The sequence below is a fragment of the Somniosus microcephalus genome, chromosome 17 (genome assembly GCF_052327205.1).
Source record: "Somniosus microcephalus isolate GS21.2 chromosome 17, FLI_Smic_1.0, whole genome shotgun sequence".
Classification (NCBI taxonomy): domain Eukaryota; kingdom Metazoa; phylum Chordata; class Chondrichthyes; order Squaliformes; family Somniosidae; genus Somniosus; species Somniosus microcephalus.
In genome coordinates, this window is record NC_141003.1 from 65,988,711 (window position 1) to 66,010,964 (window position 22,254).

The window sequence follows — 22,254 nt, forward strand, 5'->3', positions numbered from 1 at the left end:
TACCTGGGCAGTTTTCCACATTGTCAGATAGATGGCAGCGTTGTAGCTGTACTGGAACAGCTTGGCTAGAGGCGCGGCTAGTTCTGGAGCACAAGTCTTCAGCACGACAGCCGGGATGTTGTCAAGGCCCATAGCCTTTGCTGTATCCAGTGGGCTCAGCCATTTCTTGATATCACGTGGAGTGAATCGAATTGGCTGAAGACTGGCTTCTGTGATGTTAGGGACCTCAGGAGGAGGCCGATATGGATCATCCACTCGGCACTTCTGGCTGAAGATTGTTGCAAACGCTTCAGCTTTATTTTTTGCACTCACGTGCTGGGCTCCACCATCATCATGGAGATATTCTTGGAGCCTCCTCCTCCCGTTAGTTGTTTACTGGTCTACCACCATCCACGACTAGTTGTGGCAGGACTGCAGAGCTTTGATCTGATCTGTTGATTGTGGGATCGCTTAGCCTTGTCTATAGCATGCTGCTTTCACTTTTTAGCATGCATGTAGTCCTGTGTTGCAGCTTCCCCAGGTTGGCACCGCATTTTTAGGTACGCCTGGTGCTGCTCCTGGCATGCTCTTCTGCACTCCTTGTTGAACCAGGGTTGGTCCCCTGGCTTCATGGTAATGGTAGAGTGAGGGATATGCCGGGCCATGAGGTTACAGATTGTGGTGGAATACAATTCTGCTGCTGCTGATGGCCCACAGCGCCTCATGGATGCCCAGTTTTGAGCTGCTAGACCTGTTCTGAATCTATCCCATTTAGCACGCTGGTAATGCCACACAACACGATGGAGGGTGCCCTCAGTGTGACGACGGGACTTTGTCTCCACAATGACTGTGCGGTGGTCACTGCTACCAATGCTGTCATGGACAGATGCCTCTGCGACAGGTAGATTGGTGAGGACGAGGTCAAGTGGGTTCTAAGGAGAAGTCTTAATTTCTATGTAATTCTATGAATCATGGATACTTAAGATTTTTCCCACTACTAACATTAGACTAACTGGCTATAGTCACCCAGTTTATCTTCTCTCTTCTTGAAAAATTGTGACCAGAGCCTCTGCTGTCTCCTCTCTGACGTCTTTCACCAGCGGATGGTGCAGCCATTAGGGCTCAGTGAGTGATCCACTGCGAGTTCTGTTGATTGTTTCAGGATCAATTGAGGCTACCCATAGATAGAATCTTGTCACTAAGTGTTTGTATCAAAAGCTGCGCTGATTGGAATATACACCCTGAAATTCAATCAGCTTTCACTTTCAATACCCATTGAGAAAAAATCAGCAAATCTGTTGCACCCGATTACACGGAATGAGTGAGTCCGTAACTATTTTTGATAACACATCACAGGTAACCAACCGGTCTGCTCGATTAGTTACTTGCATTTCTATAGCGCCTTTCACAACCTCAGGATGTCCCAAAACGCTTTACAGCCAATGAACTACTTTTTTTGAAATGTAGTCACTGTTGTAATGTAGGAAACGAGGCAGCCAATTTGCGCACAGCAAGGTCCCACAAACAGCAATGCGATAATGACCAGATGATCTGTTTTTTTTAGGTGATTTTGGTTAAGGGATAAACATTGACCAGGACACCTGGGAGAACTCCCCAGCTCTTCTTTGAATAGTGCCATGGGATCTTTTAGCTGAGAGAGCAGACGGGGCCTCGGTTTAACGTGTCATCCGAAAGACGGCACCTTCAGCAGTGCAGCACTCCCTCAGTACTGTACTGGAGTATCAGCCTAGATTTTGTGCTCAAGGCTCTGAATTGGGACTTGAATCCATGACTTTCTGACTCAGAGGCGAGAGAGCTAACCACTGAGGCACGGCTGACACGAGAGGAATAGAACAAGTTTTCCCAGTGTATGTACGTAGGAACAGGAGGAGGCATTCAGCCCCTTGAGTCTGTTCCACCATTCAATTGTATCATGGCTGATCTGTATCCTAACTCCATCCACCCGCCTTTGCTCCATCTCCCTTGATATCCTTACCCAACAAAAATCTATCGACCTCAGTCTAGAAAGTTTTAATTGACCCCCAGCAACCTTTTGGTTGTGAAGTGGGGTCAGTTTCTGACACGAGATCCCTCTCTATAACTCCCTTTCAGGAGCTGATCAACCTGCTGTGTGTCTCTAGCAACTTTATTAGAGGAACTGTTCTCCTGACAGACCTGTTCTCCCGAGTCCCGCATGGCAATGCACAGCCACCTTCCCCTCCTGTACGGCAAACGTTGTCACCTTCACTGCGTCCAGCACACGAACCAGCGAGGAGACTCCGAAATCCGCCATTCCAAAGTTAAAGAAGTAAACTGCAAATGAGAAAAGAGGGTGGGATATAAAAGAGGGCCAGTGGACCAGGAAAGGAAGTTCCTCCCTATAACAAACTGGGAGAAGTCCGGCTCCTAATACAATTATTTTGAGTATCCTTGTAGCAGTCAGTCTACTATGAGGTGTGTGTCTGTAGCACAGTGACACTGTACCCATCTAAACTACAGCAGGATACACAAACCAGTCAGGTGCCCACTGTGTCTCAGCCTCTGTCAAACACAGGCACACACTCTGCTGCTCAGATAGTCAAACTAACTCACCCAGGCACCAACCTAACGTATACACACACTTACACACACACACACACACACACACTAACTCACCCAGGCACCAACCTAACGTATACACACACTTACACACTTACACACACACTAATTCACCCAGGCACCAACCTAACGTATACACACACTTACACACACTAACTCACCCAGGCACCAGCCTAACGTTTTGAGTCAGAAGGTTGAATTTCAAGTCCCATTCCAGAGTCTTGATCACAAAAATCTAGTACTGAGGAAGCGCTGCACTGGTGGACGTGCTGTCTTTCAGATGAGACGTTAAACCGAGGCCCCGTCTGCTCTCCCAGGTGGACGTAAAAGATCCCATGGAGAAGAGAAGGGGAGTTATCCCCAGTGTCCTGGCCAATATTTATCCCTCAACCAACATAACAAAAACAGATTATCTGGTCATTATCATATTGGTGCTTGTGGGAGCTTGATGTGTGCAAATTGGCTGCCGCATTTCCTACATTACAACAGTGACTGCACTTCAAAAGTACTTCATTGTCTGTAAAGCGCTTTGAGACATCCTGAGGTCGTGAAAGGTGCTATATAAATGCAATTTTTTCTTTTTTCTTTATACACACTGTAATGAAATCTGTTTGTCTTGCCTGTATTCGTTTTGCACTCATGTATATTACCCTCCCCCACACGGTGTATAGTTTCACTTCCTCTTTCCTGACTAACCTGGAAGGTTCCAGGTCTTGGCTCTTGGCTCCGCCCCTGACTTCTCTTACTTAAAGATCTCAGGATCTGTATGACTCATTCCTGTGAGCCAGTCGGTGTGTTGAGATGTTAGCTCTGATCTTAGTGATTAAAAGCCAACTTGTTAAAGTCTATAACTTCTAGTTTTGTGGTTATTGAAGGCACATCACACACTCTTATAGACACACACACTAACTCACCCAGGCACCAGCCTAACACACACACACGCACTAACTCACAGTTCACTGTTAAAATATTCACTCTCACACACGCACTTTCACTTTCATATAGACACTCTTTCAAACTCACACACACTTTCACGCCCTCAACCAACATCACCAAAAAATGGATTAACTGATCATTTATCTCATTACTGCTTGTGGGATCCTGCTGTGCACAACATTTACATACATAATGTCAAAGTAATTTGTCTGATGAAAACACTTTGAGACGTTTCTGACAGATTTGATAAGATTCCATCTGGGGCCTGTCTTTCTCTCTCTCATTCTCTTTCGCTAGCTCTCTGTCTCTCTCTGACATTCTTTCTCTATCCCTTTTCCTTCTCTCTTACTTTCTCTCTCTCCTTTCCTTTCTTGCTGATTCAAAAACTGAACGGTGCAGCCCATGATTAGACAGCCTGCTGGCCTGACAGGATCCACGTGCAGAGACAATAAAGGAGCGCATTCCGAGTAATTTAATCTGGGAGGACTTGAGTCCGTTAAACCACAGAATTGATGCGCTAGTCTATATACACAATAAAAAAATAATTATAATAATCATTTATAAGTCATGAGCTTCGCAGTCCTGGTAATCAGTGTCAGCCAACAAGCCCAGACAACGAGCTCAGTCCCCATCTCCCAGACATTCAGGGAAGTGATAGCTAGCCTTGTGTATTCGATCCCTTAGACAAGGACACTTACTGCTGAGCCAAGTGTAAATAGAAACGGAGATCTTTAATTACTGGCAGGGAGCTTACAGTGTCAGCCTGTAACTGGAGCCTGCAGGACCTGTTTGCTGTGTGAATGAATGTAAGGAGGGAGAGGAGAGATGGCATAGGGGAATCATGCATCTTTTTGTGTTCATCAAGATAAATTACTATTGGCAATTAAATACTTCCCATTCTAGGCATCCAGTGTCCCATCAAACACTCCAAGGGCAGGTACAGCACGGGTTAGATACAGAGTAAAGCTCCCTCTGCACTGTCCCATCAAACACTCCCAGGGCAGGTACAGCACGGGTTAGATACAGAGTAAAGCTCCCTCTACACTGCCCTATCAAACACTCCCAGGGCAGGTGCAGCACGGGTTAGACACAGAGTAAAGCTCCCTCTACACTGTCCCATCAAACACTCCCAGGGCAGGTACAGCACAGGTTAGATACAGAGTAAAGCTCCCTCTACACTGTCCCATCAAACACTCCCAGGGCAGGTACAGCACAGGTTAGATACATCGGTTGGAAATTCAATGACGCTGTGCGGTTTTATAAAGACTCCAATATGGCGGGCAGCGTGCACACATTCTGAGCCGGAGGTGCACCGCTGCTATATTGGTATATAATAGGCATCAAAAGAGGCGTCTAGGGCCCATGCCTGAAACAGGCGGTAAGTGCTTGTCATATGTGAATAAGGAGTTTAAGGCCTGTTTGATGCCTCCTTTCCCTCGTCAGGCCGGCTGCATTCAGGAAAACTTGGTCAACACGTAGCCTAACAGGCGGGCCTCAAAGGGACCAGCACCAAATAGGTCAGCGTTCAATATTGGGTGGGCCCCGGGCCTACTTGTTCCAGCACAGGCTCGTCCCCTGCGCCCAGTTTGTGCCAGCCTGCCAATGCCATTGAGCTTTAGTCCTACCCTCACCCACTATTGGGTCAGAGTAACACATTTCCATTAAACCACAACAGGTAAACTGAAGCTTCTGCAAGTGAGATTGTCAATCTAGTTCCGATTATAAAGAAAGGACTTGCGTTTATATAGTGCCTTTCACATCCTCAAGACGTATCAAAGTGCTTCACAGCCAATGAATTACTGTTGAGCTGTGGTCACTGTTGTATTAACGGAAACACAGAATTAGTGTGCAACAGTGAGATGAATGACCAGTTAATTTGTTTCAGTGATGTTGATTGAGAGAGGAATGTTGGCAGAACTTTGCTCTTTTTTGAAATAGTGCCACGGGATCTTCTACATCCACCCGAGAGGGCAGACAGGGCCTTGGTTTAATGTCTCATCCGAAAGAGAGCACCTCTGACACTGCAGTGCTCCCTCAGTACTGCACCGGGAGTGTCAGCCTAGGTTACGTGCTCAAGTCTCTGGAGTGGGACTTAAACCTATGACCTTCTAACTCAGAGGCGAGAGCGCTACCAAGTGAGCCAAACTTACAATTAATCATGGATTTTTTTTGTGCCAGAGATCAAGCCCACAAGAAGTGGGTTGAGACTGGCCAAACTCATTTCACATCCGATCCTCAGAGATTAAAGTGAATCTGACATTCCCTGCGTTAAATTCACACCAAATTGATATTAAAGGGGACAAATGTTTCCGCCAGACTTTCTTTTCATTATATAGAATCATGTAACAGGACAATATCTTTTGCATGCGGTGGCAGGTTGCCATGGTTACAGCTTCTCCACATTAAAGTTAAACCAACAGGCCTGTTGCAGGGGACACTATAGTTCCCAAGGTTAGGAGACTGTTCCCGGCGGGTGTCTCGCTCGATGGGAGCGCGGGTCAAAGAGTCGGGGGTGGGGGAGAGTGTCAATTTGTGTTGCCCTTGGGTTATCAGCAAACCGGGAGTGGTACGCCTAGGCTTCAGCGATCCATGCACAAGGTTTCAGGGCTAATCTACCAGGCGATAAACAATAAATGCCATCCTTATCTTTGTCCACATCGGGGAGTTATTAACAATATCATTGCATTTTTCCAGGGTCATAGGGCCTGTGTGATGAGACTTACTGTCATTCTCCATGAAGGTCTCTGGTAAATATGAAAACCCACTCTTTAACTCCAAGGGGTCTCCACAATGACCATGCTCACCAGGTACTTGCAGGTTTATCACGGACTTGATGTTTAACCTGTGGGAAGAAAGGAAACAGCTTCGGTTCTTACGGAATAACAACAGAAAATGCTGGAAAAACTCAGCAGGTCAGGCAACATCCGTGGAGAGAAATTTGAGTTGACGTTTCGGGTTGGACCCTTCTTCAAAACTGGAAAGAAAAGAAACTAGATCGGAGGCAGGGCTGCGATCGGACAAAAGAATAAAAGAAACAAAAGAAGTAAAAGAGATTTGAAGCTAGATGAGATGGTAATAGGCTGGGATTAGGTGTAAAGTGTACTGGCAGGGTCTGTGTTCAACTGGAATCATGTTTGTATTGAAGGACTAGCAGGTGGGGGGGGTGAGTGGGGGGAGGATCTATAATTGGCCTCAGTGTCCTTTAGAGTAGGGAGGAGAAAACTCAACAACAACCGGCGAACTGCGAGCACCAGTCACAGACCCAGAGACTGCAATGCCAGCCGAGGTCACTAGGAGAGTCTGGTTTCGGGGGGGGCGGGGGGAGGCAATCTGCGGGGAAGTAATCAAGAGATGACTGCGTTTATTCGCACCACAAGTGGGTTGGACCAGATTTCTGATTGGTCCCCTTGAAGGAAAAGGCACACCCAACAGTTTGTCTGGAATGTGTAATTTGATCCTGTCTGCTGGAGAGTAAGTCAGTCTCTGCAATGTGTAATTTGATCCTGTCATTGTCACAGGTAGGCTGCTCCAGTGAAGCAGCTCCAGTGCAGCCATGACAATGACCTCTTCATGTTACTGTGGAGGGTCACCTAGAAAACAAAAGATAACTCTCACTCGGCCACGTACAGCCTGCCCTGTCGACCTCCTTCCAATTGTCAGTTGAGTGATGTAACATAAAATGTTGGAAATGCTCAGCAAGTCAGGCAGCATCTGTGGAGGGAAAAGCAGAGTTAACATTTCAGGTCGATGACCATTCATCAGAACGTGAAATGTTAACTCTGTTTTCTTTCCGTAAATGCTGCCTGATTTGCTGAGTGAAATCCACAGTGATTATTTTACATCATTTGAGCTGCAAGGTTGGTTTAGTGAGGCGCATTTCATTCAACGTCATTGCAAGTGACATCACTAGCAGAACCGTAGATTTTTAGCATGCGCTGAGAATGACATCATCGAGCGGCCCGGCTCATACGCAGGATGACATCACGGGTCAATCGGAAACTGGAAGTACCCACACTGTCGCTAATCACTCCGTCAAACTAAACACTCTGGGTAAGAGCTGCGGTGACTGAGGGGACATTGTGTCTCGGTCACGGATTGTTAACAGGTTTATTGGGTACGAGGTGAATAGTGACAGTGTCATGACTTCTGGCTTTCGTCTAGTCCAATTATATCACTTGCCCCGCACGTGCTGGGCTTTCCGAGAAATCAACTCACTGCCATTCATGGTCAAGAGTGTGATCCAGGTCTAGGGGTGAGGAGAGGGAGAACGTGGTGCGGGTGTAAAGGTGGTGGGGGTAGGGTTGGAAGAACATGATCCACGTCCAACAGAAGGGGCAGAACATGATCGTCCTCCCATCTGGATCATGTTCTCGCTCTCATTGCCCCCCCTTTAGATCTCGATCCCGTTCTTCTCCTATCCCCACTGTTCTCTCCGTGCGCTCCCCCCACCCCGCCACCACCGTGTTCCTGACCTTCTCCCCCTGAGTTCCTGACCTTCCCCTCTGCCGAGTTCCTGACCTTCTCACACCAAGCTCCTCTCCACCCTCCCAGCTCCTCTTTTCTCCTGAGCTCCTTTCCCAACCTCCGAGCTCCTCTAGCCCCCTCCGAGCTCCTCTCCTCTCCCCTCGAGCTCCTCTCCTCTCCCCCCTCTGATCCCCTGTCCTCTACTTGCTCCGATCCCCTCCTCTCCCCGCTCTGGTCTCCTAACCTTCTGACGTGGTTGAGGCTGCAGGCTGGGTGCATGCGTGGTTGGAACCTCTGGTGTGCAGGTGTAGTTGCAAGGTTGGGTGCGCATGCATGGCTCCAGTGGAGGCGGGACAGTGTTAAAGTTCTGCGCCCATGTTCGTGCAAATAATCACTCTATTAGGAGATTGGGGAAGTGGAGGGTAATTGTGAGGGTGGGGGAGAGGGGGTAATCGGGAGAAGGTGAGGGGGAGGTAATCAGAAGAGTGGGAGTAATCAAGAGGGAAGCAATTGGGAGGGTGGGGGGAGGTAATCGGGTGGGTGGGGAAGAGGGTGATCGGGAGAGCGAGGGGGTGATCGGGAGAGCGAGGGGGTGATCGGGAGGGAGAGCGAGGGGGTGATTGGGAGAGCGAGGGGGTGATCGGGAGGGCGAGGGGGTGATCGGGAGGGAGAGGGAGGGGGTGATCGGGAGGGCAAGGGGGTGATCGTGAGGGCGAGGGGGTGATCGGGAGGGAGAGCGAGGGGGTGATCGGGAGGGCGAGGGGAGGGAGAATAGGGGCCAGCTGTGGGCTGTGGATCTAATGTGGAGCTGCTTCTCCCGGTTCCGTAAAAAAGTAACGAAAGAAAATGAAAGCTTACTGTCCCATTGGCAGCTTCCCATGGTCGGTCCCTTTAAGGACTGTTGAGCGCCTGAAGAAACCGACCGCAGCTCGCGGCTCACGACTCACAGCTCAGCTCACGGTGCACGGCTCACGGCGCACGGCTCACGGCGCACGGCTCATGGTGCACGGCGCACGGTGCACGGCGCACGGCGCACGGCTCACGGCGCACGGCTCACGGTGCACGGTGCACGGCACACGGCGCACAGCTCACGGTGCACAGCTCACGGCTCACGGTGCACAGCTCACGGCTCACAGCTCAGCTCACGGTGCACAGCTAATGGCTCACAGCTCACGGCTCACAGCTCAGCACACGGTGCACAGCTCACGGTGCACGGCTCATGGTGCACGGCTCACGGTGAACAGCTCATGGTGAACAGCTCACGGTGAACGGCTCACGGTGAACGGCTCACGGTGCATGGCTCACGGTGCATGGCTCACGGCTCATGGTGAACAGCTCATGGTGAACCGCTCACGGTGCATGGCTCACGGCTCACGACTCATGGCTCACAGCTCACGGTGCACGGCTCAAGGTGCACGGCTCATGGTGAATGGTGAACAGCTCACGGTGAACAGCTCACGGTGAACGGCTCATGGTGAATGGCTCACGGTGCATGGCTCACAGCTCATTGTGCACGGCTCATGGTGAACAGCTCATGGTGAACAGCTCACGGTGCATGGCTCACGGTGTACGGCTCACGGTGAACAGCTCACGGCTCACGACTCACGGTGCACGGCTCACAGCTCACGGTGCACGGCTCACAGTGAACAGCTCACTGCTCACGGCTATAATGGGGAACAAAGAAATGGCAGACCAATTAAATACATACTTTGGTTCTGTCTTCACAAAGGAGGACACAAATAACCTCCCAGAGATGTCTGGAACATAGGGTCTAATGGGAGGGAGGAACTGAATCAAATCAGTATTTGTAGGGAAATGGTGTTAGGGAAATTGACGGGATTGAAGGCCGATAAATCCCCAGGGCCTGATAATCTACATCCTAGGGTACTTAAGGAAGTGGCCCTAGAAATAGTAGATGCATTGCTGGTCATCTTCCAAAATTCGATAGACTCTGGAACAGTTCCCATGGATTGGAGGGTAGCTAATGTTACCCCACTGTTCAAAAAAGGTGGTAGAGAGAAAACGGGGAACTAGCTGTAATATCTCCAAGTTTGCAGACGACACAAAGCTGGGTGGGCGTGTGTGCTGTGAGGAGGATGCCGAGAAACTCCAGTATGATTTGGGCAGGTTGGGTGATTGGGCAGATGCATGGCAGATGCAGTATAATGTGGATAAATGTGAGGTTATCCACTTTGGTGGCAAAAACAGGAAGGCAGATTATTATCTGAACGGCAATAGATTGGGAGAAGGGGAAGTGCAACGAGACCTGGGTGTCCTTGTGCACCAGTTGCTGAAGGTAAGCATGCAGGTGCAGCAGGCGGTTAAGAAGGCAAATGGTATGTTGGCCTTCGTAGCGAGAGGGTTTGAGTACAGGAACAAGGATGTCTTACTGCAGTTGTACAGGGCCTTGGTGAGACCACACCTTGAGTATTGTGTGCAGTTTTGGTCGCCTTATCTGAGGAAGGATGTTCTTGCCATGGAGGGAGTGCAGCGAAGATTCACCAGACTGATACCTGGGATGGCAGGAATGACGTATGAGGAGAGATTGGGTCGATTGGGCTTATGCTCGTTGGAGTTTAGAAGAATGAGAGGGGATCTCATTGAAACTTATAAAATTCTGACAGGACTGGACAGACTCGATGCAGGAAGGATGTTCCCGATGGCCGGGGAGTCCAGAACCAGGGGTCACAGTCTAAGGATAAGGGGTAAGCCATTTAGGACAGAAATGAGGAGGAATTTCTTCACCCAGAGAGTGGTGAACCTGTGGAATTCTCTACCACAGAAGGCAGTTGAGGCCAATTCATTAAATATATTCAAGAAGGAGTTGGATATATTTCTTAATGCTAAAGGAATCAAGGGATATGGGGAGAAGGCAGGGACAGGGTACTGAATTTGGATGATCAGCCATGATCTCATTGAATGGCGGAGCAGGCTCAAGGGGCCGAATGGACTACTCCTGCTCCTATCTTCTATGTTTCTATGGCTCACAGCTCACGGTGCACGGCTCACGGTGCACGGCTCACGGTGCACGGCTCACAGTGTGCAGCTCACGGCTCATGGTGCACGGCTCATGGTGAACAATGCACGGCTCACAGGTCACGGTTCAAGGCTCACAGCTCACGGTGCACGGCTCATGGTGAACAGCTCACGGTGCACGGCTCATGGTGAACGGCTCATGGTGAACAGCTCACGGTGCACATCTCACGGTGCACGGCTCATGGTGAACAGCTCACGGTGAACAGCTCACGGTGAACAGCTCACGGTGCACGGCTCATGGTGAACAGCTCACGGTGCACGGCTCACGGTGCACAGCACACGGTGCACGGCTCACGATGCACGGCTCACGATGCACGGCTCACGGTGCACAGCTCACGGTGCACAGCTCACGGCTCACGGTGCACAGCTCACGGCTCACAGCTCAGCTCACGGTGCACAGCTCACGGCTCACGGTGCACAGCTCACGGCTCACAGCTCACGGTTCACAGCTCAGCACACGGTGCACAGCTCACGGTGCACGGCTCCTGGTGCACGGCTCACGGTGAATGGTGAACAGCTCATGGTGAACAGCTCACGGTGAACGGCTCACGGTGAACGGCTCACGGTGCAAGGCTCACGCTGAAAGGCTCACGGTGAACGGCTCACGGTGAACGGCACATGGCTCATGGTGAACAGCTCACGGTGAACAGCTCACGGTGCATGGCTCATGGTGAACAGCTCACGGTGCACGGTTCATGGTGAACAGCTCACGGTGCAAGGCTCACGGTGAACAGCTCACTGTGCAAGGCTCACGGTGAACAGCTCACGGTGAACAGCTCACGTTGCACAGCTCACGGTGCACGGCTCACAGCACACGGTGAACAGTTCACGGTGCACGGCTCATGGTTCACGGCTCACGGTGCACGGCGCACAATCCAATGTTGCAGGGGGCCTCCAACAACCATCAGATCCTGTATTAGCAAAGGACCCAACTCCTGCCCCAAGCTCGAGCCCTGGTCACCTATAGAAGAGCCTTTACTGGTATGGCGGGTGGCGACATTCTGGTGCGGAACGAGCACGCGCACAACACCCTTAGACGCCTGTAATACGGCTGTAAAACAGGCACAGCGTGATCCAATTACTAGGCTCATCTGTTCAGTTTCCTCTGCTGCTTCACCTTGAACACCAAGTCTGGGCCCTGCACTGCCCTCAAGCCATTTCCAACGCAGATGGATCCATTACACGCTCTCCTGCTCCTTTAAACCCATTCCTACCAAATTGCTCACCACCCAACTTCATGCCCTGGACCCCAAGCCAGGAAACATTGATTAACCCCGTGCTGACTCTCTCTGATTAACCCCGTGCTGACTCTCTCTGGTTAACCCCGTGCTGACTCTCTCTGATTAACCCCGTACTGACTCTCTCTGGTTAACCCCGTGCTGACTCTCTCTGATTAACCCCGTGCTGACTCTCTCTGGTTAACCCCATGCTGACTGTCTGATTAACCCCGTGCTAACTCTCTGATTAACCCCGTGCTGACTCTCTGATTAACCCCGTGCTGACTCTCTCTGATTAATCCCGTGCTGACTCTCTCTGATTAACCCCGTGCTGACTCTCTGATTAATCCCGTGCTGACTCTCTCTGATTAACCCCGTGCTGACTCTCTCTGATTAACCCCGTGCTGACTCTCTGATTAACCCCGTGCTGACTCTCTGATTAACCCCGTGCTGACTCTCTCTGATTAACCCCGTGCTGACTCTCTCTGATCAACCCCGTGTTGAATCTCTCTGATTAACCCCGTGCTGACTCTCTCTGATTAACCCCGTGCAGAATCTCTGATTAACCCCGTGCTGACTCTCTGTTTAACCCCGTGCTGACTCTCTCTGATTAACCCCGTGCTGACCCTCTCTGATTAACCCCGTGCTGAATCTCTCTGTTTAACCCCGTGCTGACTCTCTCTGATTAACCCCGTGCCGACTCTCTCTGATTAACCCCGTGCTGACTCTCTGATTAACCCCGTGCTGACTCTCTCTGACTAACCCCGTGCTGACTCTCTCTGATTAACCCCGTGCTGACTCTCTCTGATTAACCCCGTGTTGACTCTCTGATTAACCCCGTGCCGACTCTCTCTGATTCACCCCGTGCTGACTCTCTGATTAACCCCGTGCTGACTCTCTCTGATTAACCTCGTGCTGACTCTCTGATTAACCCCGTGCTGACTCTCTCTGATTAACCCCGTGCTGACTCTCTCTGATTAACCCCGTGCTGACTCTCTGATTAACCCCGTGCTGACTCTCTCTGATCAACCCCGTGCTGACTCTCTCTGATTAACCCCGTGCTGACTCTCTGATTAACCCCGTGCTGACTCTCTCTGATTAACCTCGTGCTGACTCTCTCTGATTAACCCCATGCTGACTCTCTCTGATTAACTCCGTGCTGACTCTCTGATTAACCCCGTGCTGACTCTCTGATTAACTCCGTGCTGACTCTCTGATTAACCCCGTGCTGACTCTCTGATTAACCCCGTGCTGACTCTCTGATTAACCCCGTGCTGACTCTCTGATTAACCCCGTGCTGACTCGCTCTGATTAACCCCGTGCTGACTCGCTCTGATTAACCCCGTGCTGACTCTCTGATTAACCCCGTGCTGACTCTCTCTGATTAACCCCGTGCCGACTCTCTCTGATTAACCCCGTGCTGACTCTCTCTGATTAACCCCGTGCTGACTCTTACTGATTAACCCCGTGCCGACTCTCTGATTAACCCCGTGCTGACTCTCTCTGATTAACCCCGTGCTGAGTCTCTGATTAACCCCGTGCTGACTCTCTGATTAACCCCGTGCTGACTCGCTCTGATTAACCCTGCGCTGACACTCTCTGATTAACCCCGTGCTGACTCTCTCTGATTAACCCCATGCTGACTCTCTGATTAACCCCGTGTTGACTCTCTGATTAACCCCGTGCTGACTCTCTCTGATTAACCCCGTGCTGACTCTCTCTGATTAACCCCGTGCTGACTCTCCGATTGACCCCGTGCTGACTCTCTGATTAACCCCGTGCTGACTCTCTGATTAACCCTGTGCTGACTCTCTGATTAACCCCGTGCTGACTCTCTGATTGACCCCGTGCTGACTCTCTCTGATTAACCCCGTGCTGAATCTCTCTGATTAACCCCGTGCCGACTCTCTCTGATTAACCCCGTGCTGACTCTCTGATTAGCCCCGTGCTGACTCTCTCTGATTAACCCCGTGCTGACTCTCTCTGATTAACCTCGTGCTGACTCTCTCTCTGATTAACCCCGTGCTGACTCTCTGATTAACCCCGTGCTGACTCACTGATTAACCCCGTGCTGACTCTCTCTGATTAACCCCGTGCTGACTCTCTCTGATTAACCCCGTGCTGACTCTCTCTGATTAACCCCGTGCTGACCCTCTCTGATTAACCCCGTGTAGAATCTCTCTGATTAACCCCGTGTTGACTCTCTGATTAACCCCGTGCCGACTCTCTCTGATTAACCCCGTGCTAACGCTCTGATTAACCCCGTGCTGACTCTCTCTGATTAACCTCGTGCTGACTCTCTCTGATTAACCCCGTGCTGACTCTCTCTGATTAACCCCGTGCTGACTCTCCCTGATTAACCCCCTGCTGACTCGCTGATTAACCCCGTGCTGACTCTCTGATTAACCCCGTGCTGACTCTCTCTGATTAACCCCGTGCTGACTCTCTCTGACTAACCCCGTGCTGACTCTCTCTGATTAACCCCGTGCTGACTCTCTGATTAACCCCATGCTGAATCTCTCTGACTAACCCCGTGCTGACTCTCTCTGATTAACCCCGTGCTGAATCTCTGATTAACCCCGTGCTGACTGTCCGATTAACTCCATGCTGACTCTCTCTGATTAACCCCGTGCTGACACTCTCTGACTAACCCCGTGCTGACTCGCTCTGATTAACCCCGTGCTGACTCTCTCTGATTAACCCCGCGCTGACTCTCTGATTAACCCCGTGCCGACTCTCTCTAATTAACCGCGTGCTGACTCTCTGATTAACACCGTGCTGACTCTCTCTGATTAACCCCGTGCTGAGTCTCTGATTAACCCCGTGCTGACTCTCTCTGATTAACCCCGTGCTGAGTCTCTGATTAGCCCCGTGCTGACTCTCTGATTAACCCCGTGCTGACTCTCTGATTAACCCCGTGTTGACTCTCTGATTAACCCCGTGCTGACTCTCTCTGATTAACCCCGTGCTGACTCTCTCTGATTAACCCCGTGTTGACTCTCTGATTAACCCCGTGCTGACTCTCTCTGATTAACCCCATGCTGACTCTCTCTGATTAACCCCGTGCTGACTATCTCTGATTAACCCCGTGCTGAATCTCTCTGATTAACCCCGTGCTGACTCTCTGATTGACCCCGTGCTGACTCTCTGATTGACCCCGTGCTAACTCTCTGATTAACCCCGTGCTGACTCTCTGATTAACCCTGTGCTGACTCTCTGATTAACCCCGTGCTGACTCTCTGATTGACCCCGTGCTGACTCTGATTAACCCCGTGCTGACTCGCTCTGATTAACCCCGTGCTGAATCTCTCTGATTAACCCCGTGCTGAATCTCTCTGATTAACCCCGTGCTGACTCTCTGATTAACCCCGTGCTGACTCTCCCTGATTAGCCCCGTGCTGACTCTCTGATTAACCTCGTGCTGACTCCCTCTGATTAACCCCGTGCTGACTCTCTGATTAACCCCTTGCTGACTCTCTGTGATTAACCCTGTGCTGACTCTCTGATTAATCCCGTGCTAACTCTCCCTGATTAACCCCGTGCTGACTCTCTGTGATTAACCCCGTGCTGACTCTCTCTGATTAACCCCGTGTTGAATCTCTCTGATTAACCCCGTGCTGACTCTCTCTGATTAACCCCGTGCTGACTCTCTCTGATTAACCCCGTGCTGACTCTCTCTGATTAACCCCATGCTGAATCTGTCTGATTAACCCCGTGCCAACTCTCTCTGATTAACCCCTTGCTGACTCTCTCTGATTATCCCCGTGCTGACTCTCTCTGATTAACCCCGTGCTGACTCTCTCTGATTAACCCCGTGCTGACTCTCTCTGATTAACCCCGTGCTGACTCTCTGATTAACCCCGTGCTGACTCTCTCTGATTAACCCCGTGTTGACTCTCTGATTAACCCCGTGCTGACTCTCTGATTAACCCCGTGCTGACTCTCTCTGATTAACCCCGTGCTGACTCTCTCTGATTAACCCCGTGCTGACTCTCTGATTAACCCCGTGCTGACTCGCTCTGATTAACCCCATGCTGACTCGCTCTGATTAACCCCGTGCTGACTCTCTCTGATTAACCCCGTGCTGACTCTCTCTGATTAACCCGGTGCTGACTCGCTCTGATTAACCCCGTGCTGACTCTCTGATTAACCCCGTGCTGACTCTCTGTGATTAACCCCGTGCTGACTCTCTCTGATTAACCCCGTGTTGAATCTCTCTGATTAACCCCGTGCTGACTCTCTCTGATTAACCCCGTGCTGACTCTCTCTGATTAACCCCGTGCTGACTCTCTCTGATTAAACCCGTGCTGAATCTGTCTGATTAACCCCCTGCCAACTCTCTCTGATTAACCCCTTGCTGACTCTCTCTGATTATCCCCGTGCTGACTCTCTCTGATTAACCCCGTGTTGACTCTCTCTGATTAACCCCGTGCTGACTCACTCTGATTAACCCCGTGCTGAATCTCTCTGATTAACCCCGTGCCGACTCTCTCTGATTAACCCCGTGCTGACTCTCTGATTAGCCCCGTGCTGACTCTCTCTGATTAACCTCGTGCTGACTTTCTCTGATTAACCCCGTGCTGAATCTCTCTGATTAACCCCGTGCCGACTCTCTCTGATTAACCCCGTGTTGACTCTCTCTGATTAACCCCGTGCTGACTCTCTCTGATTAACCCCGTGCTGACTCTCTCTGATTAACCCCGTGCTGAATCTCTCTGATTAACCCCGTGTTGAATCTCTCTGATTAACCCCGTGCTGACTCTCTCTGATTATCCCCGTGCTGACTCTCTGATTAACCCCGTGCTGACTCTCTCTGATTAACCCCGTGCTGACTCTCTCTGATTAACCCCATGCTGACTCGCTCTGATTAACCCCGTGCTGACTCTCTCTGATTAACCCCGTGCTGACTCTCTCTGATTAACCCCGTGCTGACTCTCTCTGATTAACCCCGTGCTGACTCTCTCTGATTAACCCCGTGCTGAATCAGTCTGATTAACCCCCTGCCAACTCTCTCTGATTAACCCCTTGCTGACTCTCTCTGATTATCCCCGTGCTGACTCTCTCTGATTAACCCCGTGCTGACTCTCTCTGATTAACCCCGTGCTGACTCTCTCTGATTAACCCCGTGTTGACTCTCTCTGATTAACCCCGTGCTGACTCTCTCTGATTAACCCCGTGCTGACTCACTCTGATTAACCCCGTGCTGAATCTCTCTGATTAACCCCGTGCCGACTCTCTCTGATTAACCCCGTGCTGACTCTCTGATTAGCCCCGTGCTGACTCTCTCTGATTAACCTCGTGCTGACTTTCTCTGATTAACCCCGTGCTGAATCTCTCTGATTAACCCCGTGCCGACTCTCTCTGATTAACCCCGTGTTGACTCTCTCTGATTAACCCCGTGCTGACTCTCTCTGATTAACCCCGTGCTGACTCTCTCTGATTAACCCCGTGTTGAATCTCTCTGATTAACCCCGTGCTGACTCTCTCTGATTAACCCCGTGCTGACTCTCTCTGATTAACCCCGTGCTGACTCTCTCTGATTAACCCCGTGCTGAATCTGTCTGATTAACCCCCTGCCAACTCTCTCTGATTAACCCCTTGCTGACTCTCTCTGATTATCCCCGTGCTGACTCTCTCTGATTAACCCCGTGCTGACTCTCTCTGATTAACCCCGTGCTGACTCTCTCTGATTAACCCCGTGTTGACTCTCTGATTAACCCCGTGCTGACTCTCTCTGATTAACCCCGTGCTGACTCACTCTGATTAACCCCGTGCTGAATCTCTCTGATTAACCCCGTGCCGACTCTCTCTGATTAACCCCGTGCTGACTCTCTGATTAGCCCCGTGCTGACTCTCTCTGATTAACCTCGTGCTGACTTTCTCTGATTAACCCCGTGCTGAATCTCTCTGATTAACCCCGTGCCGACTCTCTCTGATTAACCCCGTGTTGACTCTCTCTGATTAACCCCGTGCTGACTCTCTCTGATTAACCCCGTGCTGACTCTCTCTGATTAACCCCGTGCTGAATCTCTCTGATTAACCCCGTGCCGACTCTCGCTGATTAACCCCGTGCTGACTCTCTCTGATTAACCTCGTGCTGACTTTCTCTGATTAACCCCGTGCTGACTCTCTCTGATTAACCTCGTGCTGACTCTCTCTCTGATTAACCCCGTGCTGACTCTCTGATTAACCCCGTGCTGACTCTCTGATTAACCCCGTGCTGACTCTCTCTGATTAACCCCGTGCTGACTCTCTCTGATTAACCCCGTGCTGACTCTCTCTGATTAACCCCGTGCTGACCCTCTCTGATTAACCCCGTGTAGAATCTCTCTGATTAACCCCGTGTTGACTCTCTGATTAACCCCGTGCTGACTCTCTCTGATTAACCCCGTGCTAACGCTCTGATTAACCCCGTGCTGACTCTCTCTGATTAACCTCGTGCTGACTCTCTCTGATTAACCCCGTGCTGACTCTCTCTGATTAACCCCGTGCTGACTCTCCCTGATTAACCCCCTGCTGACTCGCTGATTAACCCCGTGCTGACTCTCTGATTAACCCCGTGCTGACTCTCTCTGATTAACCCCGTGCTGACTCTCTCTGATTAACCCCGTGCTGACTCTCTCTGATTAACCCCGTGCTGACTCTCTGATTAACCCCATGCTGAATCTCTCTGACTAACCCCGTGCTGACTCTCTCTGATTAACCCCGTGCTGAATCTCTGATTAACCCCGTGCTGACTCTCCGATTAACTCCATGCTGACTCTCTCTGATTAACCCCGTGCTGACACTCTCTGACTAACCCCGTGCTGACTCGCTCTGATTAACCCCGTGCTGACTCTCTCTGATTAACCCCGCGCTGACTCTCTGATTAACCCCGTGCCGACTCTCTCTAATTAACCGCGTGCTGACTCTCTGATTAACACCGTGCTGACTCTCTCTGATTAACCCCGTGCTGAGTCTCTGATTAACCCCGTGCTGACTCTCTCTGATTAACCCCGTGCTGAGTCTCTGATTAGCCCCGTGCTGACTCTCTGATTAACCCCGTGCTGACTCTCTGATTAACCCCGTGTTGACTCTCTGATTAACCCCGTGCTGACTCTCTCTGATTAACCCCGTGCTGACTCTCTCTGATTAACCCCGTGTTGACTCTCTGATTAACCCCGTGCTGACTCTCTCTGATTAACCCCATGCTGACTCTCTCTGATTAACCCCGTGCTGACTATCTCTGATTAACCCCGTGCTGAATCTCTCTGATTAACCCCGTGCTGACTCTCTGATTGACCCCGTGCTGACTCTCTGATTGACCCCGTGCTAACTCTCTGATTAACCCCGTGCTGACTCTCTGATTAACCCTGTGCTGACTCTCTGATTAACCCCGTGCTGACTCTCTGATTGACCCCGTGCTGACTCTGATTAACCCCGTGCTGACTCGCTCTGATTAACCCCGTGCTGAATCTCTCTGACTAACCCCGTGCTGAATCTCTCTGATTAACCCCGTGCTGACTCTCTGATTAACCCCGTGCTGACTCTCCCTGATTAGCCCCGTGCTGACTCTCTGATTAACCTCGTGCTGACTCCCTCTGATTAACCCCGTGCTGACTCTCTGATTAACCCCTTGCTGACTCTCTGTGATTAACCCTGTGCTGACTCTCTGATTAATCCCGTGCTAACTCTCCCTGATTAACCCCGTGCTGACTCTCTGTGATTAACCCCGTGCTGACTCTCTCTGATTAACCCCGTGTTGAATCTCTCTGATTAACCCCGTGCTGACTCTCTCTGATTAACCCCGTGCTGACTCTCTCTGATTAACCCCGTGCTGACTCTCTCTGATTAACCCCATGCTGAATCTGTCTGATTAACCCCGTGCCAACTCTCTCTGATTAACCCCTTGCTGACTCTCTCTGATTATCCCCGTGCTGACTCTCTCTGATTAACCCCGTGCTGACTCTCTCTGATTAACCCCGTGCTGACTCTCTCTGATTAACCCCGTGCTGACTCTCTGATTAACCCCGTGCTGACTCTCTCTGATTAACCCCGTGTTGACTCTCTGATTAACCCCGTGCTGACTCTCTGATTAACCCCGTGCTGACTCTCTCTGATTAACCCCGTGCTGACTCTCTCTGATTAACCCCGTGCTGACTCGCTCTGATTAACCCCATGCTGACTCGCTCTGATTAACCCCGTGCTGACTCTCTCTGATTAACCCCGTGCTGACTCTCTCTGATTAACCCCGTGCTGACTCGCTCTGATTAACCCCGTGCTGACTCTCTGATTAACCCCGTGCTGACTCTCTGTGATTAACCCCGTGCTGACTCTCTCTGATTAACCCCGTGTTGAATCTCTCTGATTAACCCCGTGCTGACTCTCTCTGATTAACCCCGTGCTGACTCTCTCTGATTAACCCCGTGCTGACTCTCTCTGATTAAACCCGTGCTGAATCTGTCTGATTAACCCCCTGCCAACTCTCTCTGATTAACCCCTTGCTGACTCTCTCTGATTATCCCCGTGCTGACTCTCTCTGATTAACCCCGTGCTGACTCTCTCTGATTAACCCCGTGCTGACTCTCTCTGATTAACCCCGTGTTGACTCTCTCTGATTAACCCCGTGCTGACTCACTCTGATTAACCCCGTGCTGAATCTCTCTGATTAACCCCGTGCCGACTCTCTCTGATTAACCCCGTGCTGACTCTCTGATTAGCCCCGTGCTGACTCTCTCTGATTAACCTCGTGCTGACTTTCTCTGATTAACCCCGTGCTGAATCTCTCTGATTAACCCCGTGCCGACTCTCTCTGATTAACCCCGTGTTGACTCTCTCTGATTAACCCCGTGCTGACTCTCTCTGATTAACCCCGTGCTGACTCTCTCTGATTAACCCCGTGCTGAATCTCTCTGATTAACCCCGTGTTGAATCTCTCTGATTAACCCCGTGCTGACTCTCTCTGATTATCCCCGTGCTGACTCTCTCTGATTAACCCCGTGCTGACTCTCTCTGATTAACCCCGTGCTGACTCTCTCTGATTAACCCCATGCTGACTCGCTCTGATTAACCCCGTGCTGACTCTCTCTGATTAACCCCGTGCTGACTCTCTCTGATTAACCCCGTGCTGACTCTCTCTGATTAACCCCGTGCTGACTCTCTCTGATTAACCCCGTGCTGAATCTGTCTGATTAACCCCCTGCCAACTCTCTCTGATTAACCCCTTGCTGACTCTCTCTGATTATCCCCGTGCTGACTCTCTCTGATTAACCCCGTGCTGACTCTCTCTGATTAACCCCGTGCTGACTCTCTGATTAACCCCGTGTTGACTCTCTCTGATTAACCCCGTGCTGACTCTCTCTGATTAACCCCGTGCTGACTCACTCTGATTAACCCCGTGCTGAATCTCTCTGATTAACCCCGTGCCGACTCTCTCTGATTAACCCCGTGCTGACTCTCTGATTAGCCCCGTGCTGACTCTCTCTGATTAACCTCGTGCTGACTTTCTCTGATTAACCCCGTGCTGAATCTCTCTGATTAACCCCGTGCCGACTCTCTCTGATTAACCCCGTGTTGACTCTCTCTGATTAACCCCGTGCTGACTCTCTCTGATTAACCCCGTGCTGACTCTCTCTGATTAACCCCGTGCTGAATCTCTCTGATTAACCCCGTGCCGACTCTCTCTGATTAACCCCGTGCTGACTCTCTGATTAGCCCCGTGCTGACTCTGTCTGATTAACCTCGTGCTGACTTTCTCTGATTAACCCCGTGCTGACTCTCTCTGATTAACCCCGTGCTGACTCGCTCTGATTAACCCCGTGCTGACTCTCTGATTAACCCCGTGCTGACTCTCTGTGATTAACCCCGTGCTGACTCTCTCTGATTAACCCCGTGTTCAATCTCTCTGATTAACCCCGTGCTGACTCTCTCTGATTAACCCCGTGCTGACTCTCTCTGATTAACCCCGTGCTGACTCTCTCTGATTAACCCCGTGCTGAATCTGTCTGATTAACCCCCTGCCAACTCTCTCTGATTAACCCCTTGC

At 50.7% G+C, this 22,254-nt stretch overlaps 1 protein-coding gene across 1 annotated transcript in view; it reads right to left on the reverse strand.

The window, feature by feature from the left end:
• The window catches only part of LOC147105803 (protein tyrosine phosphatase domain-containing protein 1), a 77,458-nt gene that overhangs the window by 23,841 nt on the left and 31,363 nt on the right, over positions 1-22,254 (reverse strand). The window contains exons 4-5 of the mRNA XM_086010564.1: positions 6,237-6,355; positions 2,155-2,292 (exon numbers count right to left, since the gene is read on the reverse strand). Coding sequence (XP_085866690.1) covers positions 2,155-2,292; positions 6,237-6,355 — 257 coding nt within the window. The remainder of the gene's footprint in view (positions 1-2,154; positions 2,293-6,236; positions 6,356-22,254) is intronic.